At 39.4% G+C, this 27,391-nt stretch overlaps 1 protein-coding gene across 1 annotated transcript; it reads right to left on the reverse strand.

Annotated features, from left to right (window-relative positions):
• Positions 1 to 886: 886 nt before the first annotated feature.
• DRAM1 (DNA damage regulated autophagy modulator 1) lies at positions 887 to 16,552 on the reverse strand. The gene is made up of 7 exons (XM_075725762.1): positions 16,395 to 16,552; positions 10,938 to 11,005; positions 9,467 to 9,609; positions 5,656 to 5,833; positions 4,581 to 4,639; positions 3,172 to 3,264; positions 887 to 931 (listed from the first exon to the last, which is right to left on the reverse strand). The coding sequence occupies exons 1-7, from the start codon at positions 16,550 to 16,552 to the stop codon at positions 887 to 889; spliced, it is 744 nt and encodes a 247-aa protein (XP_075581877.1).
• Between the last annotated feature and the right edge of the window lie 10,839 nt (positions 16,553 to 27,391).

The raw sequence follows: 27,391 nt of genomic DNA on the forward strand, positions 1-27,391 counted from the left end.
ATAAATGAACACCTGAGAACTACTGGTGCCTCTTCTTGTTTTCCATTCACTCCCAATGACTTTTTGGAGGCCCTCTTCATTCCATCATTGTAGGTTAAAACACAGGCTGGAAAACTTCTGCTTTGTATTAACCAAATTGAGGTAAGATTTCTCTTTAGTAGATAATGCAGAAATGTAAATTTACTTTCTACTCCTACTTCAGTTTTAAGCTTCCTATGGCCAGCAGTGCATAAAGGGGAAAAAAGGGTAGACTTTTACCACATACATTGTGGTGATGATTAGAAAACATTTTTCAAGCAATATAGTTTAAACTTCTCCTAGGATTTGTATTTGGTCCACTATCAGTAACATGCAGCATAGTGCTGCCATCTACTAACTGCAAATCTCTAGTCTTGAAATAAAGATGCCCACTTCTGCTCACACCTTCCTCCATAGTCCTTGCAACTTAACAGAGGAGGGATTCAGCTTTAGTATTTTCCATTGTCTTTAGACTTTCCTAAGTATTTGCAAAATGTACTTTCTCAAGTTTAAAACTAATGTTACTAATCAGATTATAACAAATGAAAAAGTATGGATATGTCCAAAAGGGAAGAGCTGAGGAGATCAAAAGTCTTTGAATGACTTTCAAGTGCTTCTACAGATTGCTTCTATTACAGTATTTTTAATATATCAAACAGTATAAAAATTACAAAATATTGCAAAAAGGTAGTAGGAACATCGGTGCGAGTTTTTAAAAATGTTTTAGTGGATGCTGTTATAGATGTCATGGAGTTAATGGCGTGGGTTCTTTACAAAACTTTGAAAATCCCTGTCCTTCTGCAACATTTTCTGTAAGTAAAAAGAAACCTAGAATATTCATCTACATCAAATATAATTTTCACCACTATCAAGAGTCTTCATGTATTTCTGTTGATATCCTTAATGAAACTCTCTGAAAGAAAAATAAAACAAGACCAGCTTAAGATACATTAATTTTACAGTTCTGTGATATAAAGTACAAGGAGATAAAACAAAAAAATGTATTTAAGTGAAATACATACTGTGATAAATTTAAAAAAAAAGAGAAGGCTTATTTTTCTTAGTCTGGTGATTGTTTTTTCTGAATTAATGGTTTGACTTTCTGTGAGCACTGGTTAAGACAAAAAGAGGATAGAATCTAAAAAAATCTTTCTGTCATTGTCAAACACAAACATTAGATTTCATGCTATTTTACAACCTGTAATTTAAAATGTCTGCATATATATTTAGTTTAATTCCATCACTTTCTCTTGTTTATTATGTTCACAATATTTATGTATACTTAAAATTTCAATGTTGAACACTTTGGGATCTGTGATTTGAAGCAGACTTATCAACTCATTTATCTACTCTGAGGACTACAGCATTGTCTGCAAATACGTATCTCCAAGGGAAGAGTCTGACTTTTGATAAAACAGATACCATCGTATATGTAGACCTCAGAGAGTGATAGACCGGCAATACCTCTCCGCAAAGTGGTGAATTTAATGAGGCATGCATTTCTGAATGGTACTTCAATATTTCTGTCAGTTTTGGAAGGCAATTATATGCCTTCAAGATAATGCATTGTTTAATTCTGAACAATTACTTTTTTTAAAAAAAAGTGTTTTATTCTGTAGAACCTATTTTTTTTTTTTTTTTTTTTTTTAATAAGGGAAAGCCTTACAGCCATGGTCTATTCAGTACTATCAGTCAAAAGTAAACAGGTGTTGAAATGTTTGCTATTGGTTAGCAAAATATATGTTAACTTTGAATCCTTAGTTGAAAATTGATTTCTGTATATGCTTATGAAAGTTTTGTACAGATTATATGTAAGTATTAACCACTTCCATGCTCAGCAGGCACATAAATGAAGAAGGAAGTAAATTAACTACAAAGTTTTACATGATCTGATGTCAAACTTTGGTTTTATGCCAGAGGACTTAGAGGCTTCTCAGTACTTTTCCTCCCTTCCCACCTACACGAATTCTGGATATGGTTTTCAGCAATTTGTCACAGCACCAACTGGCTCACATATGTGATCTCGATTATTAATTCTACAATTATGCAAGTGCTCGGATCTAGTTTTTTACTTTCTGGGACTTGTGTGAGGCAATGGTATGTATGAAAGACCTACATATGGGCTATGACATCTACAGGGATTACAACCAAGTTAGTTCATCTTTCTAATTACGGTACAAAGCAGCAGTTCTCAGTCTTTTCTACCTTAAGCTCTCTACTCCAGTCTTGCACAGATCCAACTACCTTATGGGGAAAACAAACATCCAGAAGTCTGAGAAGAATAAGGAAGCCATGATCCTCCTAACACCTACAGTAATATCCAGGAGGTTTTGTCCTCAGATCTTCACAAGGCACTTGCCATGAGCAATGGTTTGGTTTGGTTTTTTTTAATAACAAATTCTTTTGCCAAAGTTAAGCCTCACACATTGGTATTTTCAGCATTTTGTATCCCTGTACCAAACAATAACCCCATGAAACACTGCAGCTAGAACACACTGTGTAAACAACAAGAGTTGGCGAGGCAAAGCTTGGGAAAGTAAATTCAAGGCATGCCTTTCACAAACTGTATACAAGTACTTTCTTTTTAACTAATCTAATATTTTCTCTTCCTTAAAGTCAGGCTTGTTGCATCACCAGATCCAGCTACCCAAACCAAAAGGTTTTCATGTCAATACTTTTCAGAGTATTTGATATTCTTCGCATTGTGAGGAAATGTGTATCAAAATGTGTAATTTTTAAAAAGAAAGGAAACATCTATGGTTGAAATGCATTTCATTATTATATAAAATTCCTCAGGTAGAAAGAAATGCAGTTTCAGTTGCATCATTTATTTTGGTATTATGTCACCTTTAGAGGGCTTCTTTCTGCAAAAAGATTACTAAGTAAGTAGAAGAAATTAATTTACTGAATAATTTTCAAGACCAGACACCTATTAAACTATTAAACTGATTTACAAAATGGATTTTTATGTTTTAAAGCCCAGGGGAAAAATATTCATTAGGTAGAGAGAAATCAGTTCTGTGACTGGTAAAATTTGTTTCTGTATAGCTTGAGTATATCTAGCTGAGATAAAGAATGGTAATTTTCTACTGCATTTGTTGTTATACAATTCATAGCACTTCTTAGTCACTGCTAAAATATGTAGATACCAACCTGAAAATCTCTAATGAACGTTAAAAAGAAGAAGATAAAACCAAAGGCCACTGTCCATTCACAGATAGCACTCACAAAATGATAAGTATAGTCCTGATGGAATGAGACATAAAATAAATTTTCAGATAAAACAGCTAAACAAAATAACTGTGGAATGCTATAGACATTTCCTTCTGTAAATGTAACAAATATTCTAAGACTTGTGACTCATCGTCCCAATACCCTGCTGTATAAAAGTCAATTCAGATTTAGTTTTTACAGAATGGTAAGTATATTTATCAAGGTTGCATATGTTCCATTAAGCAACATGTCTTGTGCACTAACATAAAAAATAGTACAAGAAAACTACAATTAGCACAAGATCAAAACATAGCTTGAATATAATTTGCACCTGAAAAAAATGTAGTTCTTATCTGAAGGATACCAAAGTACCCATATTCAAAACTTTTACTCAGAGCCACTGAGTTCAGTAGTATTATCCCTTACAGTAAAATCTCATGACGTTTTAAAATGTCCTTGTATGACAGTTCCTGACAAGACCTTTGTTTTGAAGTAGACCATCATAGAAAACCTATGTAATATGACACAACAGAATGTAAAGTATTTCTTAACATGCCATCAACAAATATGACATCTGGTTCAGTAAAAATTTTCTCATCCCTGCATCTCCAGTGAAAAAAACCCTCAAGAGGTAGATATTACTAGGAATATCTAGCTTGTGAAGATTTATCTCACAGTTGCCTTGCCACTGTTTGGTTCAAGTACATTTGCCAAGTTTGCTTTTATTAAGCTTTTCAAGCAGGATACACTCTGCATTACTTAACCTGGTTTTTTAATACCTCCGTGTGGGCAAAGTTTGTCCAAAAAAGAAAGCTTACCTTTCACAGTTCTCATTCTGAGAACACTGAAATAAATTCAAATACCTGATATTGACTTTAGTACGCTTCAGGTCAGACCCACAATGTTTATCACAATAGTAAAGACTACTTGGAAAAAAATGGTGAAAAAGCTGAGAAAACCGATATTGTAAAAAACCTCAAAAATTCAGAATCAAATTGGTCCACTTTTGTTACATGTGTGAAGTTCATTTTCAAGAAATGTCACTATAACAGGAAGTAGAACAACTCACTGCTATGGGTAAGTTTCACACGTTTGGTTAAAATGAAAGTCTAACCCTGTGAAGATGGACGCATCCGTGACAAGTTTTCTTACCCAAGCCACAGAGAGTTTCCTAATGAAGAAATAACTGGAAACCAGCATTGTACAAATTGGTGAGATTTCACAAATCTGTTCATGATAATGTACTATCTAAAGTCTGTGAAGTGTTTGTAATGCTATACACTTTTAGATAAACTGCATATGCCAAATAATATGATACAGGGTAAGTTGACTACCTAATGAGATTTTACCTTTTCACCTGGAGCCCAATCAATTTTTGTCATGGAAATTCGTGAAGCAAAGACAATCACTGGGAAAAACACAGTGTAAAGGAAACTATGAAAGTTTAGTGAGTAATAGCAAAAATGTCTGCTTACAAAAAAAGACCCCATCTCCCCCTTCTGTAACACAGCAGATCCTGAACAACTGGAATATCAAATCAAAATATTAAGAAGACAAGTAAATGGAACACATTACTGAAAGGTAACTGATAGCAGCAATCAAAACAAATTTCTGCACAAGTAAAGGTTTCTGCAGGTTCTTCAGAGGGTAAGGAGAGACACTCCAAAACTTAGATCACATTCATGATTGAGAACTGTGGAAGTGGAGTCCTGCATTATTAGAAGGGGAACCATGTTGGTTTCCATTGGTCCAAAATAGGTGCCTTGATACATTTGTACAACTTTCTCTCAGGACTGGGGCCCTCTTTAAAAGCCCTTTCACAGCTGCTGAAACCACAAGCAGGCTGTAGCTGGCTGGCTGATGTGATGATATGCTGCAACCACTTTTCAACACTGGCAGATCACCTAAAGACCAATAAAATCAATGGGATGACTCTAATTTCAGCAGGCTGTGGGAAAAGCCAGTAAGTGTTGAGTGTGTCTCTAGGTGAGGCATCTAATGAAGACAAGCACCTACTTAGGCTTGAAGGAAATCTTGTGTGTGCCAACTGTATTTTATATGTCTGTGTGTTAGGTTAATTTTAGAAGTGGTGCCGCCCTTTTGGAGGCTTTTTTCTGTACCCTCCTTCAAATGAGGGGGGTTGGAAAGTTGGTCTAGCTTTATTATCATATGATCCTATGAAGAACACTGGAGCATTAGATTTAAATATACCACTGAAAGAAGAGATAGAGCTTTTTAGAAGACCCTGAAACTCATCTATTAATGGTGTCTCAACATGCTATATGCATTATTATAGAAGAAATATTAGAGAGCCCTAAGCAAAGATTGTAACCTCTTTTTCATCCTTTATCAGAAATGGTTTAACTTAAAAGGAAAATCATGAGCACATAAAGGGAAAACCATGGGATACACCATAAAGGATACTGGGAATGAAAGCAATGCATGATATTACAGATATGGCCATCCTTATGTGACAAACAAAGTAAGTGTTCCATTGTGGACAGGACTTGTAGGAGATTATAGACTGAAGTGTAATGTATACAACACCCGAGCCAAATGCCACCAAAGCTCCTATGTCATGGACACTGGGAACAGACAGCTCCTGGAAAGAGAATCAGCACAATGGTTAGCTGCTACTGTTTCTACAGTGGTAGGAATCAATGAGCCGTGAGAAGATGGTAGCCACATGATGCTGGACATGTACAAGCAGTGGGAAACAGTCCCTTCTCCCAACAGTATACACAGGGAAGATGAAAGAAAATGGAGAAACAGTAGCTCAGAGAGGTAAACTAACCATGTCCAAAGCCACCAGGTCTAAGCCCTTTCCCATGTTCACATAAAAGTGTAGATCAATTTTAGTGCTGTTCAACAGCTGGTCTATTACCAAATAACATTTCCACAAACAGGAACTGGCTTGTGTTTTTTCTTAAGAGGTTCCTGTGCCTCCTTTTTCCCTTTACACTGCCAAAGCTTTTCCTCCTTTTATGTCTAATCTGCATTCTAACTAACGATAAAGTTTCATGGGAGCTGTTTTAAATAGTGACTGCTATAGCACCATCCCCCACCCTCCAGTAGCCAGCCACAAGGCACCAGGAAATAAGTCAGCAGAAAATTAGTTATATATTTAAAAAAAAAAAAAAAAAGTGTTACCTAAAATAAGCTCTTGATATGAAGGTCTCACACTGTCAGTCTCTTGAATAATTCAGCCCTCTTACTCTTCCCCACATCATTAGCCACTTTTATTCAAGTTCCACAACAGGTGAAAGTCTGTATAAAATTCCAGTTTCACTATATGTGGCCTATATTTTTGTAATACCCTACCTATGGAAGATTCTCTCCTTTAAAACACAAAGTAGAATATCCAGTGACAAAATAGATGAAGATCCCAGAGAAATTATTGTATTCTAAATGTTTAAAAAAATTACAAATACAAAGTTATGCCACCTTGAAATCCAATATCAGACACGTAAGTTAGCTTTAAAGCTCCTTTCTGTCACCAGAGCATAGCAAAACATGTGCTGTGATCTGACCTACTACAGTTCTATTTTAGTGATTCATGAAAACACATCCATATACTTTCATTATATATTTTGACATCTTTCCTGCCTGGAGGCCACTGTTTTCTTTGTCTTGTAATGGTGATTGTGCTCACATGCTCTTTTAAATTCTTTTTCCCTGTGTTTTTCTTTTCATTCCCTTCTATATCTCTATGATATATTAAGTTCTGTCAGATTTTAAACCACGTTCCTCACACAGGTATTTAAGTGGCATCTCATCTATACTTGCATTTTCTTGTCCTATGTCCCGCTTTTTGCCTTCCATATAGGAATGACAGGATTTGATATGGAAAGCATTAAGCAAGTGTAACTGTTGGCTTTTGCATTTAGCCCCATACAGAGTACACAAAGCTTTTCTAACATGGCTCTTATGATTGCTCCTATCAAACTGCCACAGCTTCCCTAAAAAGCCCATCACACTCAACCCCTACAGAATCTGGGGTATGTTGCTACATCTGCTATGGCAAGCCTCCTAAGCTTTCTAGTCAAAGACAGGAAGATCTCTCTTCAATCATGTGTAACGTCTACAGGCAAAACCAGACCTACTAAGACCCAGGTTTCACTTTGCCTTATTCATTAAGGGCTACAGGATTTTTTCTTCCATATCCAATTACCTTCTTAAAGCTAACCATCCACAGTCCTTCACTTCCGTATTTCAAGTATTTGTGTTATTTAAAACAGAGAACCAGCACCTTATTCATGACCATTACTTATTTCCTCAGAAACTCTTTTGCTTTTAGAGGACACACTCTTACTGTTTTCTCCCACCTTGTGGCTCACAAGTGGCACAGGATTTGAGTAAATAAAAGCAAACCTTAAATATTTCCAGTATAATTTCACACCGAAGTCTTTTTAACAAACTAGATATTTTGCTTTGGGGAAAATGAACTGATGCCCAACAGTGTCAATCAGCTCTACTACACTACTAAGGATGGTGTTAGCTCACCTGCTGGGGAAAATTAGTGTTAGGAAACAAACAGGTAGTGCACATGAATGTGAATTTTCAGGGACTAGACTGAATGCTAAAGAAATAACTTCTAATTCCAGCTCTGCTTTGGCCTCCTGACCTGAAACAATCACGTGACCTTGAGCAAATCTCACAGCCTCTTCATGTCTCAGTTGTTCTACTGGTAAATGGGTATAAGAGTGTACTGTTCACCCGTTGTACATTATACAGTTAAAGGACTGAAGCCACCATTTCCATCTTTCTGGGCCATTAAGTAAGCATGCTCAAAAATCTGCTAGATCAGATCCTTAGCTAGATTAGATCCTTACTGTGTTCTGAACCGTTCCTACAAACTGCACTTAACATGGAAAGTAAGGTCAAAGCAGAGGCAAGAGAAATTAGGTGAGGAAGGAGTTTATGAACAGGCAATGAGAGACAACAGAGATTAGATAAGAACCAATGTTACAATTGTCTAGGAGCCTCTTTGGAAACTTTAGGATCAAAGTTTCTGCTTCCCTGACTCTCCCAAACTATTTTGCATTCCTGAATTGTCTGTTCCTTATTGAAGCTGAGTTTGTTTTCTATTTAAGCCAAGCAACACTGTTCCCCATCATCTAACCTTTTTTTTGTGCCACACATAAATCTAATCAGTAAGAGTACAGATATTTAAAAGTAGAATAGCATGCTTAGAATTGACTGCAGTGCCTGTAGTGTTTGCAATCCAAAGAGCAAGATATCAGTGTAAGGCAGAGTTTTTTGTCTGTCAATTACATGCAAGATTGTGTTGGCTGCTGAAGCCCTGACAATCTTTATTTTCAATTTATCTGTATGCTGTCAGGTCACTATATGAGCACAACAGTATTTACCAAAATGTTCCCCAAGGCAGACCATCCTTTAAAAGAAATAATTCATCTGTTTCCACAGATTTAAAGGCAGTATCTCAACTACCTGACAATTAAACTGGACTTGTTTCTCAGCTGAAGTTTTTGGTGCAATTGTCCTAATACTTCTTTGTGTCAGAATCTACCCTATTACAGGCTTCCTCACTAGAAAAGGTGAAAAGAATCATCTGTTTCAATACTTTTTCTCTCTATTGAATTTTCTTTCAGACACTGAGGGCTGGACTTCTTTGATTTATGATGAGATGTCTTATCCTTTCTGGCAAAGTAAGCAGTAATTCTACATGTCTCTATCAAAAGACTTAACATGTTGTTATGCCATCTCCTACAGACGCAAAACAATGGGATAACATTGTGCTCAATGTTCTAACCTGTCGGATAAGTCTAGTTTATACTGTAGAAAATGCTGCTAGTGTGTGTGTCATCATTCAGGTAAAAATATAGGTGCTTTTGCTAGTCTGACTTATTCTGCCCTACCCGACTGTAAGCAAACTAAACTGTGAATAGCAAAGCTTTTTTACAGTAAAATTTTCATAGTAAAAATTTTACAGCAAAAGCATCTATAATAAGTTGTTTTCTAGTACAGACATGTTATAAGACAAGCACACACAAACCCCCTTACTGACATAACTGTACAAGCAAAAAATCTAATATACAGGGAAAAAGCAAATCTGTCTTTTTAAAACTACTGAAAAAAGGCAGGAGCAAGACAGACATTCTTCCTCCATTTGCCAAGTATCCACACTGGGATAATGTTAACCACTCATATATTTGATTTTTTAATTGGTAAGACAACTTTAGTTTCATTTATGATATGAAATTTAAGGTCATACCTGAAAAGTTGCAACTATGCCCATTCCAGTACAGCCCATCAATCCAATACATAATGAAAACATGTTGCATGAAGACCTAACAAAGTGTGATGACTCATTTTGCTTCTCTACTAATAAATATCTGATGTACATTGTAATGACACCTGAAAACAAAAAAATACGTATTTTCTTCAATGATCATATATTGCTTACATTTTAACACCTTGCCCTGTAACACATTAGCATAAAGAATAAAATTATAAGCATAATACAATAAATAATACTACCTTTAACTCTACTGGGATGAAGAAGAAAGGTAGTGAATTTCAGATGTATGACTTTCAGATAGAACTGTCTTAACATTATTTTGGTCTTAACATTGCACATTAATGCTATCTAGAAATAACTGCACACCACTTCAGGAAAAACACTAATTTACATCCCATTCTCCTGTACATTTTAGACACAGAGGCACTGGCATTCCACATCAGGAACAGATGTTACAGGGAGATGAACCATAAGCTGGAAGTGGGAGAATTTATTCTGCCCTGATGGGTGCCCTGAAGAATTAATACATTTTTGTAGAGTGTAAACAGAAAAAAAAAAAAACCCTAGCTGTGTATCCAGAAAATCTTTTCAAAGTTTTTGGGCCAATTCTGGCTGCTCTCAACAGCGTCCCCAGACCACTACACACAGATTTTATTCCAGCCTACATGACACCAATATGCAGTTCACTCCTGACAAACACCTCTACTGAATTAGGAGATCATGGCTTATCAGGATATAATAAGTTGTAGACTGGATTCCACAGTTCAATAACACAGAACATAGTTTCAGTCTATCTACAATTGGAAAAATGTATCAGGTAACTTTGCCCAGGCACTGTGAGGTTACATGACTGAATGAGGCTTTCAGAAAAGGTAAAATATCTGATTTTTCATAGAATCATAGAATCATAGAATGGTTTGGGTTGGAAGGGACATTAAAGATCATGTAGTTTCAACCCCCATCGTGGACCACATGTATACACAGGTACACAGTTCTTGATCCCCTAGAAGTGAATAGAAAATGCCAAACTTCCTGATTCAAGGCCAGCAGACATTTAGTAGAGGAGTAGGCATCTTGCAGAGGAAACCAAGTGTTGCTTCAACACTGTTCTTCCCTTTGCTGCAGCATCCTAGAACCTAATGTCTCCCTACATCAAAGATACACTTTTTGCAAAGTAATTATGCCTTCTTTCTTCCACTTTTTATTTCCAGCTGCATTGACTACTTTGCACTGATGAGGTACTCTTAAGAAGCACAAGTGCCTCAGCCTGCCCTTACTGACTCTAAGGACCTGGCCCTCCAGCTATTACTTCCACCTATCTGATACTACCATTTGACTGTGGAGTACTTTTTCTGCAGAATATTGTATGGACTGCAATGTAAGCAGACAGCTTTTGCTAGTTGTCATTTCTTTGCTGTGTTCAAACCAAGTACTTTATACATACCTAAAAGTGCTGAAATATTAATCATAAAACCAAAGATACCACTCTCGGGAGGTTTGGTTCCAGTGTCACTAAAGCAGGAAGAGAAAGAAATTAAAAGTTAATTGAGATCTGTGAAACATTAATGAGATGCACACATGAAAACCCAAGAGAAATGTAACTTGTGTGAACTGCTGCTGTGTGTGTAAGACATTTGCATATATACATTGGAATGTTGTCTGCTGCACACTTAAGCTCCATTTGTACTAATGAATCTTTCTTTTTACAAAGAAACCGTATTTTAGAGCAAATACTTGTGAACTGTATTTCTTCCTTTTCTCTGCAATATGCAGAGATGTGACAGAGTGATACTTTGCTCATGAATGACATAAATGATTACATAAATGACATTTTAGAAATTACATTTCTTTTATCTGCTAAATTAACACTGTGATAGAGTAAAACATATCTAATGGCATTCAGTATCCTAAGATGTGAGAGAATGGGCTTAATTTCCTGATTTGTTTGAAAGGACTTTACCCCAGGAGAGCACTTGCGTTCCAATGCCCAGGATCGTTCCTAGGCAGTGTTTAATTTACTAATGTAGATACAGCTCAAGAGTACTCTAGGCATTTCAGTACTGAAGCATTTCAGCCTTACGGGGATAATTAGAAGTTCACCAGGACAGACAGATGGAGCATGAGTGTAAGAATATCTACAGAATTTATAAACATACATACATACATATATATGAAAAAAGTCATATATACAAAATACATGTTGTGTAGAAAACGGAGTACCTTCATCATAGAATCCTTTTCCCTCTTTTCCCTACATATGTGCAAACACCCATCCCAGAGAATGCCCTTTTCTCACAGGAAGGACACACTCCTGGGAGTACGTGGGTTCAAGTTGCCCCAAGCAGGACTCTTATACAAGGTGAGTGCTCTGTTGAAAGAAGAATACTGCGATGCCATCACCTCTTCATGCTATTTTTTCTTGTCTTACATACAACCAGTAGATATCTATTTGATCAGGCTCTGTTGGTCAAGCCAATGGAAAACATGTAGTTCATAAATCTTTACATAATTTGGGTGTGAGCTGAGTTTTCAGTTACTCACCAGTACCAAGAGGCACGATTGTGTGTGTAAATAGAGGCACCCAAGGAAATCTACTGTCAGAAATGTAATCATGTAAGGATTTTAGCTAATGTCAAAGTCAGTGGAAACTGAGCAAAGATTCTGAGAACAAAATTTTCTCTTAGGTGTATGATGGGACAAGTAGGTACCAGCTAGAGATTTTTTTAATGTGATTCAAGAAGATGAATACTGTTCATTCCAACAGCGAGGATGGATTAGTTTTCAGTGCTAAATTTCTGAAACTACCACGCAGTGCAGCCAAAATGACAGGTGCTCAGCATGAATGTCTGTGCTCTTAACACCCAAAAGAGAAAGCACTCTCTACATAAGCAATCATTCTTAAAGATTTTGACAATTTTCTTAAGTTCAAGCCAGAAGAGTATGACCATATCAAACAATTTAATTTTTTAGAAATTAATAGTTGCTCTCAAACCCGTTCTACGTTACAGAAGCATTTATGTAATCAGTTGCTAAGATGATTTATCAAGAACGGGAGGAAGCTTAGGGTGAAGGGAGAATCCTTTTCTAGGAAAAGCTGATGCAAAAAATAGAGAAGGGTCTTGTATTTCTTTTGACTAGATTGGTTCCAAATTCTCAGACAACAAAAGCTTGGACCAGGCTTTTAGACAAGTTTTTACAACTTCTCAGGCTTTAAGAATCCCTATTCATCTGTATTTTCTTGCTGTAATGCTTTCTGAAAACTTGCTCCAGCTTGTACTCTGTATTAGTCTTGTTTCTCTTTGATAGTGGAATTGATGGAAACAGTACAGCAACTCTCTCTTTTTTTTTTTTTTTTGTTTGAACTTCTGAAAATCATCTTAATCCACGCTTCATTTAGCCCATTTTTTAACCTTGAATTTCACATCTTTTCCTCATGTTTCTGGAGTGTTTTCATTAATACAACAAAGGACTCCATTTAAAAAGTGGACCACTTGTGACAATCTTGAAGGTCCTGCAAATCAGAAACTGCTGTATGCTAAGTACAGGACTGTGATCACTTCAAAGCTTTTGAAGGACTTTAGGTGAGAAGAGAATGGAATCGGCACATGCAAAGAAAGCCATTTGAAGTTCTTGGAACACTTCACATCATAAGAGCAATCCAAATAACCTGAAATGCACTGAACTTCATTCATTTTTTAATTAAAGCTTTTCTCAAGCTAAAGCTTTATAGGTGAATTTTGCTATTGTTGATTTTTAAACTCAATAATCTTAGATGTATGCTTTCAAGAAATTTCATACCAAGAATACTATATCATATCTACAATGTATTTAGAAAATACTGTACTGGTCTTTTAAGGACACAATCTTTTTAATGCCACATTTTCCACTAAAAAAATCCCTGAAGCTAAATGAATACTTAGGTACATTTTTGTTTTCTGGTCTGCTGCTTTAGAAAAAATAAATAAAAAAAAAAGCATTTGTGACAGTTACTTTCTTTTCATGAAAAAGAACAAAGCAAATGGCACACGTAAACATGTGCTCACTTATTTGCAATGGTGCATAGGTGAGCACAACTATCATGGAAAAGATGAGGAACCCTGTATGAAAATGACAGCATTTGTGTCACTGTCTCATGTAGTAGAATTCTACAAACAGTCAGTCTTCTGAAGAGTGGAAAGACAAGAAGGTAGAGGAGACAGGGAATAAATATTTTAGGGCCAAAAGACTCATCATCATCAACTTTTCGTCATAGCCATCATAAACTATTTTTCTCCAAACTGAAGTCCCAAATTTTTAAAGTAGGAAGGTTATATTCTGCCTGCAGGAATTCTGATTGATCCAGAGGTACTAACTGGCAGCAAATACCTTAAGGGAAATTCCCTTTACTCTTTCACTGAGAATTCAAACCACCAAACAGCCACCCCAGCACATCAAAATTATTTTGGATTTTGAGTAGTATGAGCAAAAGAACTAATCTGGGCACAACCTAATCATCTTTTAGGCCTCAGCTGCTAGAAAACACAAAATTTTATTCATTTTTGTCTACCCAGAAATGTATTTATATAGTTTACTTGATGAGACATTAGCACAGTTTCAATGACAGATTTAGATGTGTTTTTTCTCTCACAGTGACAGCTGTTACATGGTAAACAAATAAAATTGACAAGTTACCTCAAGGCATACACAGGGTACTTGAGGAATGTAGATAAGAATTACAGAAATGTTGAACTAAAATTTGTCAATATTTTTCTCCACGTAACTGGAATTTCCCCATTCAAGCTCTATTTAATTTTTATAGTTCATTTTAAGATATTGCACAACTGAAATGTCGCAACGTTCTTCCTCTTTCTTTTTTATCACTCTAAGTTTCATGAAATCACGTTCTTAATCCCATGATTCAGCTTCTTAGGCTAAAGCAATGACCTGCAAAATAAGAATGTGAACTATGGTATGACTATTGGCCTGAGTACTTAGAAGGAATCATCATATTACTCCCAAGTGCACCTTCTACAAAGATCATATGCTTAGACCATGTGCCTTTAGAATTATTACAGATTGTTCAACATCTGTCAATGTATATCCTTAGTCGAAAGTACAGAATAAATTATTTAAACAAATTATTTAGTTATGTTAAAAGGATGTAAAATAGACAAGACATCTATCTGTCTTTAAAAAACTTTATTAGCAAATGCAGAGGGCCTGAAATGTGTCTGGGTTTGGGGTTTTTTTAATCACTGACACAGCCTCCTATATCTTAGGTTTTTTTAGGGTATGTGGACATTTATTGTGATTCTTTAGTTAAAGGATAAGAATGATTTTTTCAGTGAGATGTTCAGTTTGATATAACTATGGCAACCGTGATACATTCATCAGAGTGATACAGCTGTGACTTATATGTTTGGTCTACCTCTTTAAAAAGAATGACACTTACAATTGACATATCCGGGCTGTCAAAAACTTGACTGCAAACACAATTACACAGAAAAAAAAGTCCTGTTCTCTCATATATTTTATTCAAGGACATGGCTTCAACATAAGAAACATAATTTGTCAAATTTCTTACTACAGGACCTCAAAATCCTTCTGGGGACAAACCGTGTACTGAGCATGGACACAGTTATATCAGCGGTTGTATCAAATGGTTTCTTTTTCTTGGTTAATAATGGATAAATTGCACTGGTTACAAGCGCGTTTGTGTCAGTAAAACTGTGTATGTAATCAAGGAAAAGCATGAATATAACCACAATTGTTAAGGCAGTAGGGTATTTGTGCATGTACGAGAACAAGGCTTTCCAAGAGCTGAGTCCAGATTTGGGCAGACAATCTTAAAAAATTTTGCTAATATAAGCATGAAGCCCAACTTTCTTTGGCTCGATTTGAATGAAGTTCAACTTTCTTGTGGGTTGTGGTGTCATTTGCACCATCTCACTTGCTTATGATGACAGACCCTAATTTTCAATCAAATTTACATGTATGTACAAATCAGGTTAGCAGTCTTCTGAAATTATGCGCATTGAAGTCCTTCAAGGAATTACGTCTAGATGTATCTTGAAAGATGTATTTGAAAGTCTTTTTTAGATCTTCTATGTATCAGAGACCACTCTTGGACTTCTGTCTTACCTTTAATCTGTTAAGAGTGAAATACTAGTAATTTCACAGCTCAGATTTAAATATTAACATAAGCGATATATAAACAATTATTTATACAGAATTGCGCTTAAATGGCAGGGGGGTTGGGCTTGCTGATCTCTCAAGGTCCCTTCCAACCCAAAGCATTCTATGATTCTATGATTAAGGTTATAGAAAACAGACGCCAGTCATCTCTCGGGGAGCCTTTTACACTCGTTATTCCTACGCTGAAATTTTAAAAATGCGTGTTTATGGGCGTGTGTGTCCTACAAAAGCTATTGTAGGGCTTCGAGTCCTGTCACCGCTCCGTGCAGTTTGCCCAAGTTCTAGAGCCACACAAATGAAACTGCATTTCCACCGCTGACTCCAGGGCAGCCACCTTAATTTTTGCTAGGATCGGGCCTGCAGCACGCTTGGGGCTGCAGCAGAAAACTGTTTCAGGTCCTTTCTACCGCATCCGTCAGCGCTGGCGTCCTGTGGCTCTCAGAGCGGGCTGGGTGCTAGGGGCACGGCGGGTGACAGGAGCGCACAGCGGGCCCCTGCTCTGCCTCCCCTCACGGGGAGCCCCTGCCACCGCTGCCTCTCCTCCCCCGGGGGCCCCCACATCCGCGCCGGGGGCCCGGCCGCAGCCGCGGGGGGACGGAGCCGCCGAGCCGGCGGTGAGGGGGGGGCCCCTCCGTACCTCCTGGCCCAGCCGCCGCCTCGCAGCCCGGGCGTCACCCCCCGCGCCCCGCCGGCACCTCAGCCGCTCCCACCGCCGCCCCTGCCTCACCTGATGTAGGGGACGAGGGGCTTGACGTGGCCCGCCAGCACGGCGACCACATAGGAGATGATGAAGGCGGCCGAGGACCAGCTGACGAGCAAAGCGGGGACGACGGCCACGCCGGGCATGCAGCACAGCATCGCCGGCGGCTGCCCTGCCCCGGGCATCAGCGGCGGGGGCGGGAGCGCCCGGCCGCGCTCCGTGGCGGCGCCCTGAAGTCACGGACCGTGACCGAGGACTTGCGGGACGCGCACACGCACCCCGGCCGCTTCCCACCCGGCCGCCCCACGCGTGTCTTCTCCCTCCGGGCAGCGCAGCTGCCACCTCCAGCAGCCCCGGGGATCCCCCGCCGCCCCCGGCCTTCCCTTCACTCTCGTTTCTCCTCAGCGCTCCCGCTGGGGGGCAGCGCCCGCGCCCGCCCCGCCCGCCGCGGCCAACGGGCGCCAACGGCGAAGGGCCCGGCCGGCCCGGGGGGTGCCCCGGGCGGTGGGGAGCGAGGGGGCCGGCCGAGGCGGTCCCGTTCGCCTTCCACCCGTGGGCGGCACCTCGAAGGGCTTCGGAGACTTTCCGATCGACGGCAGGAAAGTCTCCCCACGGCCCCGGCCCCGGCTCCCGCCCCGGGCGGGCTCGGTCGCTGCCGGCTCCGCGGGCCGCACACGCCCTGCTCGGGGGCACGGCGGCGGGCAGTGCTGCCGGCGAGTGCTTGGCGGGGTCTGCGGGGCTGTGCCGGCGGCGTGTGCGTTCGCACAGACACCTTTAAAAAAGGGAAAGAGCCAAAAATGCCGTCCGCCCTGTGCGTTTACCGCTATGGGTTTCGCGGCTTGCGCTCGCTGCCAGGCCGGCTGCGCTGGCCAGAAGCCCGCGGCGGGGTCGGCGGGGCGGCGAGCCCGCTTGGCCGGGGCTCAGAAACCCCGGGGTTTGGTGGTCTCGCTGCGGAGTCCTACCTGGTACGAAACTCATCCACCCTGGACTTTTCATTTCAAGCACACGATGTAGCCTTGGTTTGCAGGTCCTCTGGGGGATTCACTTTTTCCCACGCTCTGAGGGAAACCACAGTTTAATTCAAAACCGTGCTCCACGGTTTAATTCAAAACCATGCTGTGTTCCGCGTTTTGGCGTTGGCTTAACCTGAAGCCACGGACAATCTGTCAAGGTTGTTTCTATTTCATTTGACTCACACTTACCTGCTTTCCAAATTAACGCCCAAATGCATGGTCACCATTCGGAACCACAGACAAATACGCGGACACTCCACCTCTCTCCTTTCATCTCCTTGAAAATCTATTGTGAGTCTTGTCTTGCTACCTTCAGTACACATTCCCTGTGGTGGAAGCGTAGTAAGTTAGAAGGTGAGTACTTTACATGCCTTTGAAGGTATTAGCAACTGAGATAGAAATTTAATAAAAGGACTTGGGATAGTGTACGTTGGTGTAGGTACAGAAAAGTAATCGTGCCAATTATTCTACCGCCAAGACTGGAGGTCCTCTACATCCTGTGCCTTTTGGCAGTAGCATGTTGCTCACATTCTTAATGTATAACTTGAGCCTAATAATTCACTGACACTTCATGATTACACTCAAGCCCTTTTAAAAAAAAAAGCGCATTCCTTTTCATATTGGCTAATACTTCTGTACTGTTCTGAAAGAGAGTTATTTTAGGTACAGGGAAAGCAAGGGTTTGGGACTAAAAAAAAAGAAAAACAAACCACAAATTCATACTTAATCTTTCCATAGGTAATCTGTCTTCTAGTAGTTTTGTGTGGCAGAAATTTCTGGCTGAAAGAAAGGGTTTATTTCTTCTTAAGTCAGAGATGCAAAAATAATGGAACAAAATTAATAGTTGAGCTGTCTTAATATATGCTGATTTAAAACTTTTTGTTAATTACCCCTCAATATCAGGTATCTTTGTTTTTTGCCTTGAAACAGAAAATTAAAAGAAGTACTATACAGGCACTAATATCTAGTCTCTTTGGTAAATAAATGGACTGCAAAAATGTATCGATGTTTACTGTATTTATAGAAGTAGAATTTGACTTTGTGTGTGTGTGTGTGTCAGTAGCATAGTATTCCTTTTTGCTTCCTTGTAGAAAGAGGGTAGGATTCCCTTTATTTACTGCATCAACATTTAAGTGACATAGTTGGAAAAATATTTCATCCACCATTGTGCAAAATCGCATTATACTAACTCTAGTTTTGTAAGCAGTAAATAACTCACTCTTAAGTGAGAGTTGAGTATTTAAATTCTTCACATGACTTTTTCCAGTGCCTGGACATTATTTGGAGTGAAAGAAAAAGACACGTCTTTGGCTCAAGCAGGTGGTAACTTACTGTTTGGCGATCACTAGCAAAGGCACTTGTTGCTATGTAAACATTTCTTACAGCTCATGTGATGTTTCTTTATACTTTTATTGTAGGAGGTAGTCTGTAACAACATATAATTTGAGCAGTGATCTTTAATTTGTTTTTGTCAGCAGCATTAGTGCATTGTTCTTCAAAAGATCATTAGAAGCTGCAAGGAGTAACAAATACAGGTTACTCACAAACTTGGAGAAAGTAATTTTATTTACTGGACTTGAGAACATTAGTGTGATGTTTCAAAGAAGGTCTATGTATTTTGATTTATTGTGCTTTGGACGAATTATATTAAAACACTGGCAGTATAAAAATATAAAACAACTATGGGCTTTAATGTAGTTTCACTGGATTTTTGTAGATGAAAAATTAGATAGGAGCTGGCAATGTGCGCTCACAGCCCAGAAAGCCAACTGTATCCTGGGCTGCATCGAAAGAAGCGTGGCCAGCAGGTCGAGGGAGGAGATTCTGCCCCTCTACTCCACTCTGGTGAGACCTCACCTGGAGTACTGCATCCAGCTCTGGGGCCCTCAGCACAAGAAAGACCTGTTAGAGTGGGTCCAGAGGAGGGCCATGAAAATGCTCAGAGGGCCGGAGCACCTCTCCTGTGAAGAACGGCTGAGAGAGTTGGGGCTGTTCAGCCTGGAGAAGAGGAGGCTCCAGGAAGACCTTATTGTGGCCTTTCAGTACTTAAAGGGGCTTATAAGAACGACAGAGAGGGACTTTTTACCAAGGTCTGTAGTGACAGGACAAGGAGTAATGGTTGTAAACTGAAAGAGGGTAGATTTAGATTAGACATAAGGAAGAAATTCTTTACGATGAGAGTGATGGGACACTGGAACAGGTTGCCCAGAGAAGCTGTGAATGCCCCATCCCTGGAAGTGTTCCCAGGTCAGGTTGGATGGGGCTTTGAGCAACCTGATCTAGTGAAAGATGTCCCTGCCCGTGGCAGGGGGATTAGACTAGATGATCTTCAAAGATCCGTTCCAACCCAAACCATTCTATGATTCTGTGGTTTAACAAAGTGATCAGACTACTTCCTGTATGTTTAAAACATTGATATAAATTTATGCTCGACAGTGCAATATCATATTACAATCATTAGGAAAATAGATGTGTCAAGATGCGCAAGTAATAACATCCATGTCAGTGGTTTGAAAATATGAGAAGGTAAAGTCATGGAAGAGACCTAAAATAAGCTATGCTGGAGGTACTTATATACACACTTTTCTTCTATTTTTTTCACAATCTGGTTTCCATGGATTTTATATTCATTATATGTGACTATTTTCTTTATCACATTACCTTCTGAGGAAAGCCAGGCACTTTCAATTAGCTAAGGTGCATGAAGAGATCTGTGCGAAGTGTCATGTAAGAAGTTCATTGTTTTGTTGTGTCACCTACATAGCACTCTTCAGTTTTTAAAATATTGTGTCCTAGAATAAATTTTGCCTTGGCACCTCCAATTTGAGAATGGTTATATACTGATCTTTAAATCTGTTTCTTTGCCATTCTGCTCTCCTTACTGTCCATAGCTGTATTTGATTAAAAAAAAAAAAAAAAGCACTCATTACTTGAATGCACTCCCATTGCCTTCTGGGTGCGTACTTCCTGGACTTTTTCAACTGCTGGTGAAAAGTTTATTTATTTGTTGTTGGCAGGCATTCTCTTTCTAACAGAAAATACAGGTAACTAAAAACAATTTGGGGAAGGGCTGGTTTGAAGGCCCAGGGATTGAACCAATAGCGGGGCAATCACATTTGCTAGATACATAAGCATCTCACTTTGAGCATTGATAAAAAGAATATTGAATAGTACCTTCTAAATATAGACAGATTACTTGCACAATTCACTTCTCTGGTATGTATCTGTCACATCTAGACCATTTTTTCTGGTGAATCCAGGTTGGGGTTTTCTGGACTGGCTTGTAAATAGTCCTGGTTTCCTCTGAGAGAAGCTGAGACAGGCACTGTAATGGTCTCTCTTGTGACAGCATGGTCCCTCTTGTGACAGTATGGTCATGACTGGTTTGTTTGAGTCCTTCCCCTGTTATACTTCATGCATTTAAACTGCTTGCTGCCTGAGAATTGTGTTTTAAAAAAAGCTGTTTAAAAATAAGGGTATGGAGAAGCAGCATAGCTTAATTTAGGCAGATTTTGAGAGAGATCTAAATACAATCAGAAAGTGCTGGCTGCAATGTGTAATTCCAAACTCACTTGTTATTAAGTGTTATGGAACATGAAAGACCTACTTAGAAAACTCCTCCTCCCCAAACATGTTGGTCTTTAATATCTCTGCATGGTGTTCAGACAGATCCTGAGCAGAATAGTTGTGGTAGCTCTTACTTCCCTGATTTGGTAAAGAACTTGCTGGAAGATGAAAGAACAAGCAAGTCGAGAACCTGACAGTAGTGAAAGTCTGGAATGTAAGCAAGAGACAGCTTAAGTATTTCAGTTACTTCTTAAAATCTTGTGTTTTGCTACACACAAGCACTAGATAAAAAGCAGCCTTGATCCATGAATGGAATGCTTGAATTTTTTTTTACTAACAACTGCCAATCCTTTAGCAAACTCTACAGAAAAGCCAAGTGATTTTTGTCTTACATCATATGTATTTTTTAAAGATGAGTAAAGCGTACCTCCCAAGCTTCCTTTGGCTGTCATACACAGGCATTCAAAACCCTAAACAAAATTGAATATACAATTTTATTTTGGCCTGTTACTTCACCGTTCTAGCACTTTTACCCTTTCTTTAAACTTGAAAGTGTTTCCAGTGTAGAACAAAAAAAAAAAAAAAAAAAAAAAAACCAAACCAAAAACCAACCCTAAAAAATCTGTGGAAGATTACATTTAGAATATAAACACATAAGGTCTGCAGATTTTGCACCCAGAGATAACCTGTTGGATTGATTTTTATGTAACCAGACCTGGATATCCAGGGATCTCTGCTATAACGACATGCCCTTTGGAATTCACAGACTTACAACTGTTCATAAGCAGAACTAGATCTTCCCAGGGAATAAAGTGAGAGAGAAGAGACAGTATTTGTTGCTTGTAAAGAGAAAAGCAGCGTATGGTGAAATAAGGAAAGGAGGGTGTAACAGCTGTGCAGCAGCTGGGGACTGCTGTGGTAAAGATGGCATTGGCTAAAAAGAAGGAAGCAGTTGCCAGCCACAGGTTGTGCCAGATGGACATTTACAGGAGGAATCAAACACACAACCTGTGACTTCTGCAGATTACCGTGTGAAGAGTTCAAGATGGTTTGTGGTATCTCTTCCCTTCCTCCTTGGTCACATGCCAAATGTCTGTAAACCTCTCCCAGTAACAAAAGCATGTGTAAGCTATTCTCACTTCTGACATAAAGTTCAGAATGGCAATAATAACAACTTACAACATCTGTGAAGTCTTATGCTGTGAGGCATTCATGGCATTATGCTAATATTTCCGGCAAGTAATGTGATTTAGTTGTAAAGGAGTTGTCAGGTGTTACTGTTCAAGAGAAAAGATGGTTTATTTTGCTCAGTTTGTTTTGGTTCCCTCTATAGTTAGCTAGATTATAATATCTAACCAAATGTCTAACCAAAATATAGATAAAGATGTCTTAGCTGTCAAAAAGAGCAGGCAAGTCAAAAATGTTGATGAGTCCCTTAAGAATGAAGAGAGGAACTGCTGGGTTGAAATTGTGTAGTCTTCTCTCCAAAAAAGGATAGAAGCTTCCTGTGTTGAGGGACAGATATGGATCAATATCTCCCAATAATATTGGGATCTGAAAAGTGTTATTCCACAATTCCTAGAGAAGATTAGCTCTCAAAATGTATATTTTTAACTCCTCTACTCTCTATTTCACTTTCTTTTCAGGGGATGTTTTTCAAAAGAAAAGGTTTAGTGCAATAAATCTTTGTTTCCAGAATGCACAAGCTGTAGACTGATGTGGGCTATACGGGGTAGATGAACCATTCTGCAGTGGCTTTGTTCCCCTCACTCTAAATGAGGTAGTCAACATGTTGAATCAGGTAGTGGGAGAATCTGGCTCTAGCATTTTAATAATTTTGGCACTACATTTTTAGAGAAGCACATTTTTAGGGAAAAGGCAATCATTCAAAGCAAAATAGTAGCTTTTTATGTGGCCTTGCCATCTGAGAGAAGTACCTTTGCAGTTTTCTTAGCAGAACACAGTAACTAACACTAAGTTGCTTGCTGAAGAGGAAAAGGAAGTAAAGAAATTCATGACCTTGAGTCCAATTAGGATGCAAAGGGATTAAAGGAATCAGAGTCTAAACTGAGAGAATTTGATCAATCCTAGGAAAAGCTATCAAAAAAAATCTTTTTCTCAACATCAGAAGTGGCTAATGATGCAACATAAAACCTCCTGGAAATGGGAGGAACCTGCTGCTGAAAAATTAGACCCTATTTTCATATGTTAAACTTGATTTGCCAGAACAATTTACGGATGTTGGCTGCCTTGACTGCAGCGTATTGCTAAATATAGGGCATTCAACTATTTCTTCCTGTTTAGACCATGCTTTGCACATTGCTGGCTGCATTACTGTTTGCTCCTTTCATTAACTTCCTTCTTTTGTGTCTGGTTATGGTTGACACCAAGGTCTAACAAGGCCACAGAAAGCAGCTACATGTGCTTCAGGTAATGTTACAAAATCTCTTTATGTTGGAACTGTTCGTTTCAAGCTGACACAAAAGTAACAGACTTACTTAGTAAAATGTAATTTTACAAAACCTAAATATTTTGTCCAATTTTGTCTTTTCAGTTTTAACAAACTGTGTTTTCCATCCTTTCTTGGCCTTTGCCAATGCCCTTCATAGTTCTTCTATATCAAAGATCTGTGCTGCATTTGTCTTGTAAGAGGACAAATATCATAGAATAAAGGCAGAAGGATTGTTCCTGTTTAGTAAAAGTGCAGTGAAATCAGTATCATGAGGCATAAGCAAATGCTCAGCTTTGTACCCTGGCCATGAGCACTGTGATAACCTGTGGGAGCAGAGCAACACTGCCTTCTTATTTGGGTGAGGAATTTTGGATCAAGGAAAAGCTGGTGCAACTCTGGGAGCCCCAGGGAAAAGATCATGAGCTATACCTTGGTCTTGTCTGTACCAGCTTTTCCACACTCATGAACAGCAGTGGCAGATAGAGGCATCAGGTTTTCCAGTGGTCTGAGCTGTGCCTCATTGCAGCCCATTACCAAGGTTCAGTGGGAGGTGGGAAGTGGTGCCACAGGCAGCAGTGGCCACAGGTTGCCCATTAGGGCCCACCTGAGTGGGTTGCTCCATCTCCTAGGGCTACTCACCACCGCCCTGCTGGAGCAGACCCCCTTGGTCCTTCTCCCTGGGTGGGCCCTAGGGGATTCAGATTGTTCCTTGGAGGCTCATGGAGCAAGAATTCAAAGTCTAGTTTTTCTGGGGACAACACAGTATTTCACTGCAGTTGTAGGATGCATGAAAATAAAGGCCTCATGGTGAATTCTTATCATGTTCTGAAACAAAATATACATGAAGAAGAACAGTTAATAGGGTTTTCTGAAAAGATCTTGTAGTAATTATTTCCACTATACTCTCTTTGTAGTCTCTTAAGCATTTTTAGACATAGTGTCTTTCCAAGCAACAAAGGAAATTGTTCATCCTAAACAGGTCCTTTATCTATTTCATCATTCTGTCTGATATTGCGATCCATATCGGGTGATTGAGAGCTAACTAACCAAAATTAAATGCTCTTCTAATGTCCCAAGCCTCCATCTTACCACTGTCAGGTAAAAAGTATGTGCCATTTGATACAGCCGCAAAATCTTCTTGACCATTCCTCATCTCTAAAGGCACCTCCATTTTTTTCTAAGTGTGCTGCTGAGTGGATTTAAAAGACTACCCTGCCCATTCCAACAATCAAATCCATACAGTCTGTTCTCTCTGCTATTACAACTTGGTAGGATGAACAAAAGAAACACAAACTCCAGCACTATTATGTAACAATGACATCAATGTACTAAAGGCTCTGTGGTTTTAGTGCTAAAATACAAAAACATAGAATCATAGAATCATTTAGGTTGGAAAAGACCTTTAAGATCATCCAGTCCAACCATGAACCTAACATTACCAAGTCCACCACTAAACCAACCATTTCGTGTTTCCTGGCTTGGTGGCTGGATTATTTGTAATGAAAGTAAAAACTAGGAAACATTAAGGTTGGAAACAATCTCTAAGATGATCAGTCCAACCATCAACCTAACACCACCATGTCCACTGAACCATGTCCCAAAGTGCCGCGTCTACCCATAATACCTTTTTACTCTTTAGAATAATCAAACACTTTAGAGAACCAGACTTTACTCTGAGAAATTCTATTCTATTCTATTCTATTCTATTCTATTCTATTCTATTCTATTCTATTCTATTCTAAAGTGATAGTTGAGTATCAAGGATAGTAAGTTCCAACTGTATATTTTCCAAAAGCGTGATGAAATTTAGTACTTAAAAAATCAAATTATACTTGTGTAATATTTATTTTTAAATATACATTATATTGTCCTGGTTTCGGCTGGGATAGAGTTAGTTTTCTTCCTAGTAGCTGGCATAGTGTTGCGTTTTGGATTTAGTAGGAGAAGAATGTTGATAACATACTGATGTTTTAGTTGTTGCTAAGTACTGCTTGTGCTAGTCAAGGACTTTTCAGCTTCCCATGCTCTGCCAGGTGCACAAGAAGCTGGGAGGGGGCACAGCCAGGATAGTTGATCCAAACTGACCAAAGGGCTATTCCACACCATATGACATCATGCTCAGTATATAAACTGGGGGGGGTTGGCCGGGGGGCAGCAATCGCTGCTCGGGAACTGTCTGGGTATCGGTTGGCGGGTGGTGAGCAATTGCATTGTGCATCACTTGCTTTGTATATTATTATTACTGTTATTATTATATTGTTGTTCTTACTACTGCTATTTTACTTCATTTTGTTTCAATTATTAAACTGTTCTTATCTCAATCCAGGAGTGTTTCTCACTCTTACTCCTCCGATTCTCTCCCCCATCCCACCGGGGCAGGGGGAGTGAGCGAGCAGCTGCGTGGTGCTTAGCTGCTGGCTGGGGTTAAACCACGACAATATTAAATCATGGCTTGGGGAGACTTTCCAGGCTCTTTCATCCACTCCATTAGGGACTTTGGAAACATAGATACGGGTGTGATTTGGTTTGAAGGCCACAATCTATTTAAATTGTCATTGCCTGTTGCTAGGACTGTATCCCTTTAAAAAGCAAGGACTTGCTATAAAAAAACCCAACCAAACAAACCCAAACAAGGAAAACCCAGGAACAAATGCCAGATTCTGCGCCTGGGACAGAGTACAAGTATAAATTGGGAGAGGAGTGGCTGGAGAGCAGCCCTGCAGAAAGGGATCTGGGGGTGCTGGTCAACAGCAGGCTCAATATAAGCCAGCAGTGTGCCCTGGCAGCCAAGAGGGCAAACCGCATCCTGGGGTGCATTAAACACAGTAGAACCAGCTGGTCAAAAGAGGTGATTATCCCGCTGTATTCAGTGTTGGTGCAGCCTCACCTTAAGTACTGTGTGCAGTTCTGGGCCCCGCAATATAAGAAGGACATTAAGGTACTTAAATACGTCCAGAGGCGGGCAACAAAGCTGGTGAAGGAGATGGAAGGAATGTCTTATGAGGAGTGGCTGAGGACTTTGGGCTTGTCTAGTTTGGAGAAAAGGAGGCGGAGGGGTGACCTCATTGCTCGCTACAGCTTCCTGAGGAGGGGAAGTGGAGAGGGAGGTGCAGATCTCTTCTTTTCCCTGGTATCCAGGGAACATCTGAACATCTGAGGATTTTCAAAACTACTGACACATTGAAGCACAAATTTCAAATTTCCACTTTTGCTGCAGTACTGAGTGAAAACTCTCACTAGGTGCATATAATCAGATTGCGTTCGCTCATGAGGCTAAAATTACTGCAGACTGATTTAGAGATTATCTATTGCAAGGCATAGAATCAGGGACCAACATCCTGTCTCAGAAATTGACGTCCTAATCACTTATATTCAATCTCTATTTTAGAGGTAATGTCAGTGGGATTGAGTTTATCAAAGGCCAAGATCTCTATAAATGGTGAGTCAAAATGAGATGTTTTTTTTAAGGATTGAATACTGCCTGGTGACTGTCTTTTACTCTGTTATGCTCTGAATGACTCATTTTGATCCAATTATTGTGTTTGATAGATAGTGGTACTACCAAATTCACTGCACTGTACTGAGCTACTCATTCCAGTATGCCTAAGGCTACTGCTTTAAATAGGATTTCAGAAGCACAGATATTAATACTTTTTTGGGGGTGTGGGAGATGAGAGAAGTCCTAGAAGGCTCTATTGTCACCAATTTTCTTTCCACAGAAAGTGCTAATGCAGCTTTTCAAAATACTAACAAGCACACCAGCCTGTTTTGACTGCCTAGCCCTCTACAAAGTCCTCTGTTGGCTCCTAGGGCCACAGAAGATAGATAACTTGTTAGAGGAGCTGGTCTTTTAGAGTATGTTAATACAGTAAATGAACATGCAAGTGTAGCAGAGAAACCTTTGAAGGGCTTTGGCAGGGAAGAAATGGGTCAGAGCTGTAGAGGGGCTGTAGATAGCTGTTGGTGGGTCAGCAAGTGTGTCCAGCTTCCAA

This window comes from Pelecanus crispus, chromosome 1 (genome assembly GCF_030463565.1).
Source record: "Pelecanus crispus isolate bPelCri1 chromosome 1, bPelCri1.pri, whole genome shotgun sequence".
Lineage (NCBI taxonomy): Eukaryota > Metazoa > Chordata > Aves > Pelecaniformes > Pelecanidae > Pelecanus > Pelecanus crispus.

Excerpts from the sequence above, each read along its gene's own strand:
- DRAM1 (XM_075725762.1), bottom strand. The coding sequence starts at position 16,552 with ATGCCCGGGGCAGGGCAGCCGCCGGCGATGCTGTGCTGCATGCCCGGC. Across the intron at positions 5,834-9,466 it reads GCATAGTTGCAACTTTTCAG|GAGCTGTCTGTTCCCAGTGT; the intron begins GTATGACCTTAA and ends TTCTCTTTCCAG. Across the intron at positions 932-3,171 it reads CGTTCATTAGAGATTTTCAG|AGAGTTTCATTAAGGATATC; the intron begins GTTGGTATCTAC and ends TTTTTCTTTCAG.